Source organism: Sceloporus undulatus, chromosome 5 (assembly GCF_019175285.1).
Source record: "Sceloporus undulatus isolate JIND9_A2432 ecotype Alabama chromosome 5, SceUnd_v1.1, whole genome shotgun sequence".
Taxonomy (NCBI): Eukaryota; Metazoa; Chordata; class Lepidosauria; order Squamata; family Phrynosomatidae; genus Sceloporus; species Sceloporus undulatus.
The window spans coordinates 158265265-158278953 of record NC_056526.1 but is presented as its reverse complement, the minus strand read 5'-3'; the positions used below and the strand labels follow the sequence as shown (position 1 = coordinate 158278953).

The window sequence follows — 13689 nt, the reverse complement described above, 5'->3', positions numbered from 1 at the left end:
ACACTTCACACTTCAGTCCCTACTATAAGGACATGACTCATTAGAAAAGAAAGCAGTGCTAGAAAAGGTAGAGGGTAACAAAAGCGAGGAAGACCAGACCATACTCCCTGCCCTGAGAAAGCAACTGGGGACAGGGGGTTTGATGTGTCATTCACAGGGTCACCATGAGTCAGGTTGACTCATGGGCAATTAACAACAAATGATTGTACAAGTTTTTGTGGCATCTTTGCTGATCCTATTTATCCAACCTTATTATGCATAACTTGGTATACATGCCATAATCCTGGTATTGGGAGAATAGTCTCCTGTTTGCAAAGACAAAAGAAACAGGTATTTACTACTCCTTCATGTGTAAGCCCCAGGCTGTTTGGCAACAGGTTTTTTTTTCTTGGCATCATTGGATTAATTGGCTTTACTCTCACTTCAGAAGAGACTAGCACCATGTCTGGAAGAGACAAAGAATTTTTCCAGGCAGACTGTCAAAGGAACCAGGGTTCTCTCTTTCATATATAGTTTGTGGCTTGTTTCACCTGTACTGTGAAAATCGCCTCGGCTGTCTGCCCCATAGTACTTTCCACAAGAATTCTCTTTCCCCTTAAGGCATGGATTGAAAAGTCTGTCTGAAGAAAATCTAGGGAAGAATGGGAACTACTAGATGAATGGGTCAGTCTTAGCAGTGGGGTGAGACAGAAGTTATATTACCACTTCCAGCTTCACTCTGCAACTAAACACGCACAGCTCAAAATTGGAGATGCAGGATCAGATTTTTTTTAAGAAAGCTGCAATCTTTGCATCGCAAAAAGAGAATGTTTGCTCATGTCCTATAGCAGGTATGGGAATTAGAACACCCAGATGTTGCTGACCCAGTCCAGATGTTTCTGCCCCCTTGGATTTTTTGCCTAGGACTGCTGGGTTGTTATCCCACACATCTTTGAGTCCCTCTCCTGTTCCATGCACCAGGATTAACTCAAAGCTCAGACCAGCTTCATTGCCTTTTTAGGATAGAGTGCTTCAACAGCAGAAAGCAGGAACAGATCAAAGCTCAGAATTTTTACACACCATAAGGGATCTATTGTGACATTGGCATATATGGCCCGCATGCTAAAATGAAGCATAAAGGACATAAACATGTTCCAGACAGAAATGAAGGACATGGAGTTATTAGACTGCAACTTCCAATATCCTTCACCGTTGCCACCACTGGTTAGGGATACTAAGACTTTGGTTCCAACAATATCTGGATAGCAGCAGTTCCCAAGTCTTCTGGAAAGATATTATATGTTACAAAGAGGTTTTTTTTTAAAAAGCCACCAACCTTACAAGGCTGTATGTTTAAATTTTTAAAACTCATATTTTTTCAACCGACTCTTGGTATTAGGGTGCAACACCTCTCCACCTGCAAATAGCCTATATAGATACATGCTGTTACGAAGGTAAATCACCATAGTGTTCCCATATCAACTAAGATGCTGATGTTCTACCCCCCAGCTCGGGCCCAAATCAAGGTCAAAAGTATTTTACGTACATGGCATTCAAATGTTCGGGTACATATTGGGATAAATGTCCCTTCCAGATTCCAAGCTCTTTTGTTAGGGCTTCACAGCTATAAGGTGCATCTGTAATGTAGCTCTTAGCAAACCTGTCTGCAGGTGCAGCACTAGTACCCATGGACATAAAAACATTCACTGTATATCCTAGCAGTTTTAAAAGAACTGTAACTGGAGTGCTAAGGCAACATCATGCTGTCAATGAACGGATATCTTTTGGCATAAAGAACAGCAAGACACTGGGCTCATTTAAATGCATTTATTTCTACACCACAAAATTTGCCTTTGAAGCAATAAACATCTGTGGCAATTCTCCAGTCACAGACAACAGAAGACTTACAACCTATAAATATGACTAATCAAATGGAAGCACCATTCTGTACCACATATTTAGGTGCTTATGCTGTTCGCAATAAAAAACAGGACATAGGCAAGATGTTTATAAATATCAGACCAAAGATGGGGAATCTTTGGTGTTAACTTAAAGCTGTTTTCACCTAAAAACCGAAACACCATAATCCAAAGGATTGTGGGAGTTAGAGATCAAAAACTCTGGAGTCCATAGGTTCTCCAAACACACATTAGAGCCTGCTTGTAAAATACAAGCAGTATGAGAGTGTTAGAAGAGATTGCCTGAAACTGATAGGGCTTTTTTGATCCAAATAATACACTAAGAAGGAACCAACTTCTAAGCTATTTCTCTGGTTTTTTAAAAAAGTGATTTCAATAAATCCTGCGCTTCTCACATTGTGATTATGAATATTTAAACCATTTTCCCCATTAAGATTCAGTTACCTATTGCCTCTTAATATAATTTCAATATTAACTGAGGATGCCCCAGCAATGTGTTTTATATTTAAGATTTTAAAGTACACAAAGTTCAAGTTCCTACAAGCCTGTGCAGACGCATACTACTCTTGTTTTCATAGTACCAAGATTCAGCTTTCTCATCTTTAGTTCATGGTTTGTGCTTTCTTGTACATCTGAAAGAGTGGGGGGGGGGGGGGGGGGGGGGGTGGGGGGGGGGGGGGGGGCTTTTCTCTTTTTTTTTTTTTTTTTTTTTTTTTTTTTCTTTTCTTTTTTTTTCTTTTTTTTTTTTTCTTTCCTTTTTTTTTCTTCTCTTCTTCTTTGGGGGGGGGGGGGGGGGGGGGGGGGAACTTTACCAGGCATCCATGCCAATTCAAAGCTTCAATCTGCAAGCTTTGTTTACAAGCATTTTTTAAAATAGCAGTTGCCTGCAAACATTGCTTCCAAATGGAGGTGTTTGAATACAGATCATCATCCGTGTTTCAGCGATTGCAGTAACTTCATTAATACTGATTGTTTTTCAAATAAGGCCTTATGTTCTGCATCACATATGTTTTATTAGACAACACCAGTGCCAATACCCTGATATAAACTTTTTCATCATAACTGACCAAATTTATTAGCTGCTATAGTTGTCACTATGCCTATTCTACTGTGGCCTGAAGGTATCTCCTTGCACAAAAAGAACTAAGCTGAACATGGGAATAAGGTAGAAAAAGTCTGATTTGCTTTCTCTTTGATACAAGACTGTACAGATACAAATGAAACTTACAACTACTTTACCAAACTAGCATTGGTCTGCTGACAAATGAATCTAATTTGGGGGGCTAAAAGGGATCAAGCCATCATGGACTGTAGTTCTCCTGTTATTCTAAGATATTGAGATGACAGAATACTACTTTCAGAAAACAACAAAGACCTGGAGAAATTACTGAAGAAAGTGGATGATTAAAGTGCCAAGTTAGGCTTAATGCTAAACATTACTTGGGGGGGGGGGGGGGTTTGCGACATGACCATGGAAGATCTACAAGAATTCATCCTAGATAACAAGAAAATTGCAACTGAGTTAATAAATTTAATTAACAAAGAGTTCACATACTTTTGATGAAACATTGATCAAAATGCAAGGGCAGATATGAAAGAAATGGACGAGATCCTAAAGTGCAAAGTTATAAATCTGAACACTAAGGTGAAGACTGTCAATGTATTCCCCACCACAACATACAGCTGTGAGAACTGGATAGAGAAGAATGCTGACTGAAAGAAAATCAACTAATTTGAGAGATTTGTTGTGGAGAAGAGTGCTGAGGATACTACGGATGGTGAAGAAGACAAACAAATGGAAGCCAGGATGAATAAATTGAGACTGCCATACTTTGACCATATCATGAAAAGGTATGAATAATTAAAAAGGACAACGATGCTAGGAAAGGTGGGAGGCAGTAGAAAGAGAAGAGGACCATACTCCAAATGGTTAGACTCAACCAGGCTGGCCACACAGCTGAGCCTGCAGGACCCGAGCAGAGCAGCTGAGGACAGGGGGCCTTGGAAATGTCTCATTCACAAGGTTGCCATGAGTCAAAGTCAACTTGAAGGCAGTTAAGAACAACAACAACATACAGCACAATGCAAGGTGCTTCACAGAACCAGCATCTAACCCATTTCAAGAAGGCTAATGATGAGCAGCAAAGCAATACTACAGTTGTTCAGAGAAGCAGCTGATCTCCAGGAAGAAACAGCTTAGCCTGTGAAAACTGGAGACAGAGGATCAAGAGCCCTTTAGTTTGTAGAGAAGGAGTGATATGGCCAAATACTTTGGAAGATGATTCTCATCACTCATGGCTACAAAACTGCAGGCTGGGATTGATGAGAGTTAGTCCAAGCCATATGCAGTATGCCAAGTTGAGAAATGGTGAACCAGAAGAAATAAAGGTAAATCAAGTAAGCCACATGAAAATCACCTCAGAGATATGGCTGAGGCAGCTACTTTGATTCATGCAGCACAGACCCCAAAGACTTGGCAACTTTTCACCCAGAGATGGCACATGCCCTCATAAACTGCACCATTGTTCTGAACAGGTAGATGAATATAGATGGATTATATTAGCAGCCTAACATAAATTAGACTCATGCCAACCCACTGTACACAATTGTGCAGGAATCTGATATAAGAACTGCTACATTTTTAAAACTGTGCTGGATACAGCAAAACCAACCTCACTCAATGAGAGAAGCGATGTGACCATAGCACTGGGAGAGAAGAAACCATTTCATCTTTCTTCAGGGCGTCACTCTTCCATCGATCAAATCTATTGTGGAATAGGTTCTCATCAGTTGATGACTGATCATCTTCACTGATGATTAATAACTGTAATATAAATGTTTTTGAATGTCTGTTGATTATGCTAGCACTCCCTGGGCTGTTTCTATCCAGACAACAAGATTTGATTATTCAACTGCCTTCCATAATTTGGAATTTTCCAAATGTTTTGGATTACTGCTGCCATTGGCCACAACCAGCACAATCCAATGCTGGTGGTTTGTAGTCAGGGATGATGTGAGTTGTAATCCTAAGCAGCTGGAGGCCACCAAGTTTATAATATTCATTTTGTCTCCAGTGTAATGTTAACTTTTGTTTCCAAGCTACTGGAATGGAAACAGGTTCCTACTTGTTAATTATTTTTAATTTTTTATTATAAACTTTTTTAGTTTAATGTTTTTGGAAGCTGCCTTGGGCCCCACCTCAGGAGAAAGGGAGCATATGAAGTAAGTAAGTAAGTAAGTAAGTAAAATACTGCCATGTAGCAGGTATGGGAACTGTTGGCCCAGCAGATCTTTTACCCTGCAATTATGACCAGCCCTGCCCATGAAAGCTTCAGTCCAAAGTATTTGAAAAGCCAAGATTCCTCACTCCTGCAAAATAATATATAGTTTTCCAACACTGGAAAACTATAGTCCAGAACCAACAATAAGAAAACACAACATTTTTTCATGGGTTTTAAAAGCTGCAAAGACACAAGTATACATTAAAGCATCTTTAGCTTGGTATTGTTATTCATTTTAACTATTCAATGTAATAGCAGACCTTCTGCCTCAAGTGATAGCAACCACATGACCTACAGTGAGTGAATACACACAACTGTCAGTATACCTTTGAAGAAACAATCCTTAAAACTCATTAGGGCTGTCATGTTTAATTCACAGAAAGTGTACTGCATTAACTCTTCCAATCAGAAGAGCTTGGAAAGTTCAAGAGCACTGTTTACTAACAAATCTCCCAAATACTGCTTTACTTCCCATCTCTCATACTACAGGTTTTCCCATTTTTCTATTTCTAAGGGATGAATTTTAGCTTTTTAAACATAGGATAACTCTCGCATGAGGGGCAAGAGCCCACCATATGAGCTTTCACTCCTCCTTTGAAATCCTAGTTCCATAATCTGTATCCCAATGAACAAAAACTGGCAGAAATCTGACAGCTCTGTATCTTATATTGATCCAGATAGTGTTCTACATCATTTTAAAGCCTATTTTTGGTGTCCTGTATAATCAGCAAACCTAAAACTAACGTTTCAAACAAGAAGACCAAAGCAGAGCTAGTGCCTTGATGGAAACAATCTCACATGGGTGTCTGTTTTGGTTCTGATGCCATATGAAGAGTTCCCACATAGCTACTGAGAGGAGGAAAACTTTAGCAAGATCATACCAAAACAAAACCTTATCTGTAGATCCATGGCCACCTGCCAATACAATCCAGAATTCATTCCCCTCTTTAGCCTTTTCCTCCTTTTCCAGTCAATGACTCTGTTCTCAAACACAGATTGCAGAGTAATCCGAAGCAACTCAGATGGAATATGTTTTAGAGTATTTTGTCTGGAAATACTTGCTGCCTGTGACAGAGTCCCCACCACCCTGGTACAGACTACTGGAACATATCATGCAGATACACAACACCACCCACATGAGAAGGAGGTTTTACCTGTTTATGAAGGGCTATATCTTATCAGATTATGAGATAGGACGACGGCTTTGTTTTTACCTCTTAAATGCTTCTGCAGGATTCCTCTCACACTCCCCAGGCTGCAAGAGGCACTGAACAGCTGGATCTCTCAGTTTATCTTCATATCCTTGGATGAGCCCACTGTGACTTATCTGGGTAACTAACCCTCTAATAAAGCCACCCACACAAAGCGTGTCTGAGTCCTGAGCCTTGCAGAAGTGAAAGGCCAGGGCTTGGTGATGTAAACCCCTTTGGAGACTTGCAGGTGAGGTTGGCCATAGTAACTCAGTACAAAAGGCTGTCTTGCCACTGCCAGGCCCTCCTACTAACAACACCCCCCAGGCAGCTCCTTTGCCAGGGACGACACAAGTATTAGTCCCGGCATTCAGCACAATGGATGGTTTGTTGGCAATGCTGTTGCTGCAGCTAGTCTTTTCCTGAAGGCAGTGTTGAAGCTTGTGAAAAACCCACTCTCGACAATAAAACGGTTTCCCCTGCAGCAAGCTGGTCTGAGCCATTTTGCAGACTTTCTTTTCTGGGACAGGTCAGAAACAGCAAGGCATCTTAAGATTCTTTTAAAGCAGGTCCTTAGATCCAAGCCAATGAATTCATTGTACAGAGCCCTGTCAGAGAGGGAAATACAACCTGCAAATGCTTCATCTCTTCACACAATGGTCAGCAGCATCTCTGCAAGACAAGCTACATCTCTCCATCCCAACTCTCTCCTGATTAGCACATGATGTATCGCTGTTCATCCGATTTAGAGATAAAGCAATGTTTGATACCAAGGCTCAGTAATACTTCTCATATAGCTTAAAAGGTCACACCATGCCATGACTGCAGCTTATAGGACCACATGTTCCCCTATGCAATTAGTGTTCCCAAAAAACAGATGTCAACATGCATGCAGAATTTCCACATGTTCTTGCTTCTCTAAATCCCTGCCATTGCAAAATCTTGTGCCTCACATAGCCTCTCCCTTCCCCAAAAGTGAAGCCTTAGGAAATACAGAACAATTGACTTCTTTTCTCCCCTTCCGTGAATGCAGTTTATAATGCAAAGATATGGATCCGCCTCACTTTAGTGCAAAGTCTTTAGATGAAGTTCAGGCAAGCTTCTGTGGCCCACTGAAGTCCTTCACAATTATGATGCTTAATAAAACACAAGATGAAAACGGGAGAATCTTGTTTACAGATGACATCTGACATGTGGTGGATCTGCCTCACTTTAGTGAGAAGTCTTCCACAATTCAGCAGTTGAGGCACGAACACTGAAGTCCTTTATAATTCTGATGCTTAATGGAACACAGGATGAAAACAGAAGAATCTTGTTTATAGATGACATCCGACATGTGGTGGATCTGCCTCACTTTAGCACAAAGTCCTTAGCTGAAGATCAGGCAAGCTTCTGTGGTCCACTGAAGTCCTTCACAGTTATGACGTTTAATGGAGCTCAAGATGAAAACAGGAGAATCTTATTTCCAGCTGACATCTGCCATGTGCTTTCCTCACAATCTTGCCTTTCACCAAACCTCTCCAGGTGTCTCAGCTGCTGAGGTCACTCCCCACACTCCACTTCTGTCCCTCACCTGAAAATTAAGCATCACAAATACTTGTTAGCTTCCACACACGAGGGGGATCCCATGTTAAGTGAGATCCAAGCCCCACAAATGTTCCCAAGCTGAGACTCAATCCCCTCTGTTATGCGCTGAATCTCACCAGAGAACCTCAACAGCAACAAACAACAACAACAACAACACATTTTAATTCTTCCCTGCCTCTCTTCAACATGTTAAAATACAAACCCTTGGACCTAACAGCCTAGAATTACACTTCTGGAGAAGGCAAAGTGACCGCAAAGCCCAAGAGTCTTCCTCCCAGGCCTTCTCTTCTCATGTAGAATCAGAGAGCTGGAAGAGACCTTGAGGGCCATCCAGTGCCATGCAGGAACACACAGTCAAAGCACTCCTGACAGTCATAGAATCAGAGAGTTGGAAGAGACCGCAAGGGCCATCCAGTCCAGCTCCCTTCTGCCATGCAGGAACTCTCAATCAAAGCATCCCTGACAGATGGCCATCAGCCTCTGCTTAAAGACCTCTAAGGAAGGAGACTCCACTACACTCCGAGGGAGTGTATTCCACTGTCGATCAGCCCTTACTGTTAAGGAGTTCCTCCTAATGTTGAGGCGGAATCTCTTTTCTTGCAGTTGGCATCCATTGTTCCGGATCCTGTTCTTTGGAGCAGCAATCTCTGTTTAAAAAACCTCCAAAACCAAAGGAGGCCCCTCCATGCTCCAGCATCCAGCGGCTCTTCCTGTCAGGAAGTCCCTCCGAATGTGGAGGTGGAATCTCTGTAGCTTGAACCCATTGCTCTGCGTCCTGTTCTCTGGAGCAGCAGAAAACAAGCTTGCTCCCTCCTCAGTATTCAAACACTGACCCAGGGCTATCCCTAGCACCCCTTCGCCTTCTCTTGTAAACATCCCCAGCCCAGAGGGCATGCTTTCCAGACCCTTCGCCCTCTTCTGGACCCACTCCAGCTTGTCAACCTCCTTCTGGAATGGTGGTGCCCCAGAACTGCCCCCAAGATGCCTGCTGCCCCATCTGCTCTCCCTGCCTCCCCTCCTTTGTACCTGCTTCTCCCAGGAGTTCCCCTTTCCAGCTTTGCAGAGTCTTCTTTGTTCGGGGCTGAAGGGGACAGAGAGAGAGAGAGGGAGGGAGGGAGGGGGAGCCTTTCCAGCCACGTTTCCACTTCCCCTCCCTCCCTCCCTCGCCTTGCCTTGGCCCTGGGGCCGGGCAGCCTGCTCCCGCTGTCATCCCCTTCGCGTCTTCCTGGCCCAGGCTTTTGTCTCGCTGCCTCTCCCTTCTCCCTCGGCCATTGCAGATCCCTTCTTCCCTAAGGCTCCCAAACCAAGCCTCGCTCCCTTCGCCGAAGCCTGGAGGGAGCCTCGGGACTCAACAAAGAGCCAAAGGGCTGCCTGGCTCGGCTTCCCAGACACACGCCCTGGACCCATCTCCACACAACACACACAACACCCACAGACACGCAACGGTACAAAAGGGACACGCACACAAGGCTCGGCGGCCGGGAAAGGAGCCCAAGCCAGTTCCATCCAGCTGCGTCCCCACTGGAGAAATAACCCGGTTCGGCCCCGCTTTAACTCTTGTCTGGCTCAAGGCTCTGGGATTCTGGGAGTTGGAGTTTGTTGTGGGCCCAGAGCGAAGACTGGACTGACACACACACCCAGGGCAAAGACACACAAAGGTCCACACACACACAGAGGCAAAGACCAACCCAAGCACACACACACACACACGGCAAAGATACACACACACACAAAGGTGCACAGGCGGGCAAAGACACACACGGGCAGACACACACAGACAGGGCAAAGGCACACATATATACACACACAATGGTACACACGCAAAGACACCCACAAACGCACATATATTCACGGGAAAACACAAACACACAAACACAAGCAGACAGACAGAGAGAGAGAGGCAAAGCTTTGGTCCAAGGGAGAACGGAGCAGGCAAAGGGCGGAGGAGGGAGGCGGCCAAGGCAAGGGACCTGCAGCAGCAGCAGCAGCAGCAGCAGCAGCAGCAGCAGCAGCAGAGGGCTCTGCGCCGGGGCTTCTTACCGGGCGAAGAAGGCAGCAGAGGCGGCGGCATCCTCACCGTCTGGAGGCAAAGGGCGGCTCCTCGCCAGGGATCCAGGCTGGGACCCTCTCCTCGGGGCTGGCTGGCTTCCCTTCCCTTCCCTTCCCTTCCCTGCCTCCCGGGAAGTTGCCTCCCTGCTTCCTCCTCCTCCTCCTCCTCCTCCTCCTCTTCTGCTGTGGCCGCTCTTCCCTCTTCTTCTCCGGGGCCCAAGGCGGAGCCAGCCACCCAGCAGCTTCGGCTTCCCCAGCTGTGACTCAAGCCACGCCCCTCCTCCTCGCTAGCCACGCCCTCTCCGCCCAGCAGCTGTTTTGTGCTGGGGAGGGGCGGGGCCAAGGTGGTGGGCGGGGCTCCAGCGGAGAGAGGGTCTGTCCGACCCACTAAGGGGGCGTCAGCACTGTTGAAACCACGCTCCGCTTTTGTCTTTTGGACTGATGCATTCAGGGCTGCATCCACACCGCGTCAGTAATGCAGTCTGACACCGCTTTAAGAGGCCATGGCTGAATGCTATAGGTTTCTGGGAAGTGTAGTTTGTTGAAATGTAGGACGTGTTTTGGAAAAGGAGGATCTCTGGTCACCCTGCTCTGGTGCCACCCTTGCCCCCCCACCAACCCCCCCTACAATTCCCACAATTCCACAGCATCAAGCCATGAGACTTAAAGGTTGCATCCACACTGGAGAAATAACCCAGTTTGGTACCGCTTTAACTCTTTCTGGCTCAAGGCTATGGGATTCTGGGAGCTGGAGTTTGCTGTGGGCCCAACCTTCTTTCTAGGAGGAATTCCAAGACATCCTCAATTTTACAGCATAATTAAGAAGCATGGATTTATGTTTATATACATGTGTTTCCATGCCAGATAGGGATTTGAAACCCTTGTATAACACCTTCAAAGTTTAGACTAAAACCCAGAGTTCACTCATTGCCTGCTGACATAGAAGCCATCCATAGTCACTACTTTGTACCATGGCTGTGGTCCCCAAAATGCAACCTTTCCAAGTTCTATGGTTTGGCAAATCACACAGCGAAACTTTGGATTTGAACTAGCATGCAAACTACAATGTTGTATTCTTATCATCATAAAACCACATGATTTAGAGCTACAAAGTACTTTGGAATTTACCTGGTCCTCTTTAGGGTGAGATTTTTATTTGTGGGTTACTTGCCACTTGAGCTTGTCTTGGTATGTAGTGAACAGTGAGATTGGTTTTAGCTGTGGTCTAGCTTATTGAGGCCTAAGATACTGGCAAAGAGACAGAAGATCTTGAAAACTTAATTTATTGGTAGAGTTGTTACAGACAGTGAGTGTGGTATAGTGGTTTGAGTGTGGGACTTCGACTTAGGAGACCAGGACACCATTCCCACTGGCAGGATAAATCGCTTCCTGATTCCCCCTTGCCCCGGTTTGGAAAGCGATTCTAAAAGGTCCCCTATTCCCACAATGAAAGAGGATCTTTTCCTTACTGAAGTGGAATCACTTTTTTGGCATGATTGTTGTCCCCACTGACAGCACTGCTTCAGAACCCCCTGTCAATCATCTCTGATGTAAGCGGCAGCCTGGCAAGGAAATTTGGGGGGGGGGGGGAGTTGGAGGCTGAGGGAGTGTGACCTGAGACTGAAAAGGTCCCAAAAAAGACCCAAGGAAGGAGGGCAGGCGGGGCGCTTCCTTCTTTCCCAAGGCTTGAGAGGGGTCCGGAGACACCCCTCATGCCTTGGGAGGAAAGGAAAGAGACCTGGCTGTTCGCTTCTTCCTTCTTCACTCATTTTCTTCACATGCAGCCCTCATTTTCTTCATATGGAGAAGGCCTCTTTTCACAACTTGGCTGCTTCCATCTTGCAGAAATAATCTAGTTTGGCACTGCTTGAACTGCCATGGCTCAATGCTGTTCAAAGAGAGTAGGCTGGCCACTTCTTCCTTCATTCCCAAGGCAAGAGAGGGGTCCGGAGACCCCCCCTAGGCCTTGGAAGCGAAGGAAAGAGAACTGGCTGGCAGCTTCTTTCTTCGCTCCCAACACAAGAGAGGAGTCTGGAGACCCCCCCTCATGCCTCGGGAGGGAAGGAAAGCGAGCTGGCTGACCTCTTCTACCTTTGTTTGCAAGGCAAGAGAGGAGTTTGGAGACCCCCCTCATGCCTTGGGAAGGAATGAAAGAGAATTGGCGGGCCTCTTCTTCCTTAATTCCCAAGACAAGAGAGGGGTCTGGAGGGTCCCAAAAAAGACTCCTGTCATGCTTGGATCACTTGATCTAGGCATGGCAGGGTCTTTAAAAAAATTCATCAAAAAATCGATAGATTGGTCAAGCAACTACCCACCTTCACAAATAGTTGCTTGACCAATCTATCCATTTTTATCACTTTTTTTTTAAAGTCAGCACTGGTGTGTGTGTGTGACATCTCTGGGGAGGGATGGTACTCATCCCCCTGCCATCTGTCCCTCCCCTCTAAAAGAATTAATTCTCATCTGGCGTTACTACAGTACTTATTGCACATGGGTCAGAATCGATTCTTCTCAAAAGAACCACTTTCAAACTACTGTCAAGAAACCCTGGTTTTTGTTTTGTTTTGTTTTGTTTTTTGTCCCACTTTATCCTAACTGGAATCGATCCAATGAGGATTGGAATCAGTTTCCAATGGGAACGAGGGTCATATACCCCGAATCACGATTCACTTCAAATTGTAGTGGGAACGACCCCCAGGATTTGATTCCCTGCTCCGCCATGGAAATCCACTGGGTGACTTTGGGTGAATTATGCACTCTTAGCCCCAGAAGACCCCATGATAGGTTCACCTTAGGGTCACCATAAGTTGGAAACTACTTGAAAGCACACAGTTACACCTACAACAATCACTGCTCTCCTTCTTCTCATTCAAAAGACTCTCCAAACCACTTATATCCAGTCAGTTTAAAAAAAATTGTCAAGTGTCTCCTTGTTTACAGTCTTGAAAGACATAATACAGGTGAGAAAAGGGATGGTGTGAGAAGAGGAAAAAAGCAGTCACTCAGCAGGGATAGAGAAATGGTCCTGTTTTTAACATTGGACTTTATCACATGGGAAAAATTGTGGGTTTAAATAGGCATTTTCCAGCAACAGTCACACAATCACAGCTAAGATTTTCACATGACCCTGCTTGGAAAATCCCGTGAATGATTTGTTACTGGAGCATTCCTGGTTATTCCCAGGATAAGTCCTCTCTAATCTTAGCTGCAATCACACAAGTGTCACTGGAAAATGCCTGTTTAAACCCCCAATCCCCCCCCCCATGTAACAAAGGCCATTGTTTCCTGGATTGGTTGCCAGTGGAGACTCCTGAGGGAGGAGATTTCCAAGAAGTAATCTTTCCATAGGGTGATAAAGTGGGCCTGCTTCCCATCTCAGTTTCTCATTACACATTTCCATCACTTTGACTCCACTTTAACTGCCATGGTTCCATTCTATAGAAACTTGGAATTTTCAGTTTAGGAAGGGTTAGCATTTAGAATTCCAACCAGAGAGTTCTAGTGCCTCACCAAAGTACAAATTCCAGGATTCCAAAAGGATCCTGGCAGTGAAAGTGGAGTCATAGTGCTATAATAGTTTTGTGTGAGGAGGCCCATGAGCTGTGCAGGAGCATCACTTTGGCTTCCTTCCTTCCTGTGCCCAAATGTCTCACTTTGATCCAATCCACAGTTTGACACAGTCAT

General features: G+C 44.8%; 1 protein-coding gene across 3 annotated transcripts in view; it reads right to left on the bottom strand.

Annotated features, from left to right (window-relative positions):
• The window catches only part of ANKRD50 (ankyrin repeat domain 50), a 61761-nt gene extending 51624 nt beyond the window's left edge, over positions 1-10137 (bottom strand). The window contains exons 1-3 of one of the 3 annotated variants that reach the window (XM_042467960.1): positions 9997-10122; positions 8983-9037; positions 6394-7942 (exon numbers count right to left, since the gene is read on the bottom strand). In XM_042467960.1, coding sequence (XP_042323894.1) covers positions 6394-6872 — 479 coding nt within the window. In that variant the 5' untranslated portion in view covers positions 6873-7942; positions 8983-9037; positions 9997-10122. Of the gene's footprint in view, positions 1-6393; positions 7943-8982; positions 9038-9996 lie in introns of those variants that run through there. The other 2 variants (XM_042467962.1, XM_042467964.1) reach the window with 2 other exon arrangements.
• Between the last annotated feature and the right edge of the window lie 3552 nt (positions 10138-13689).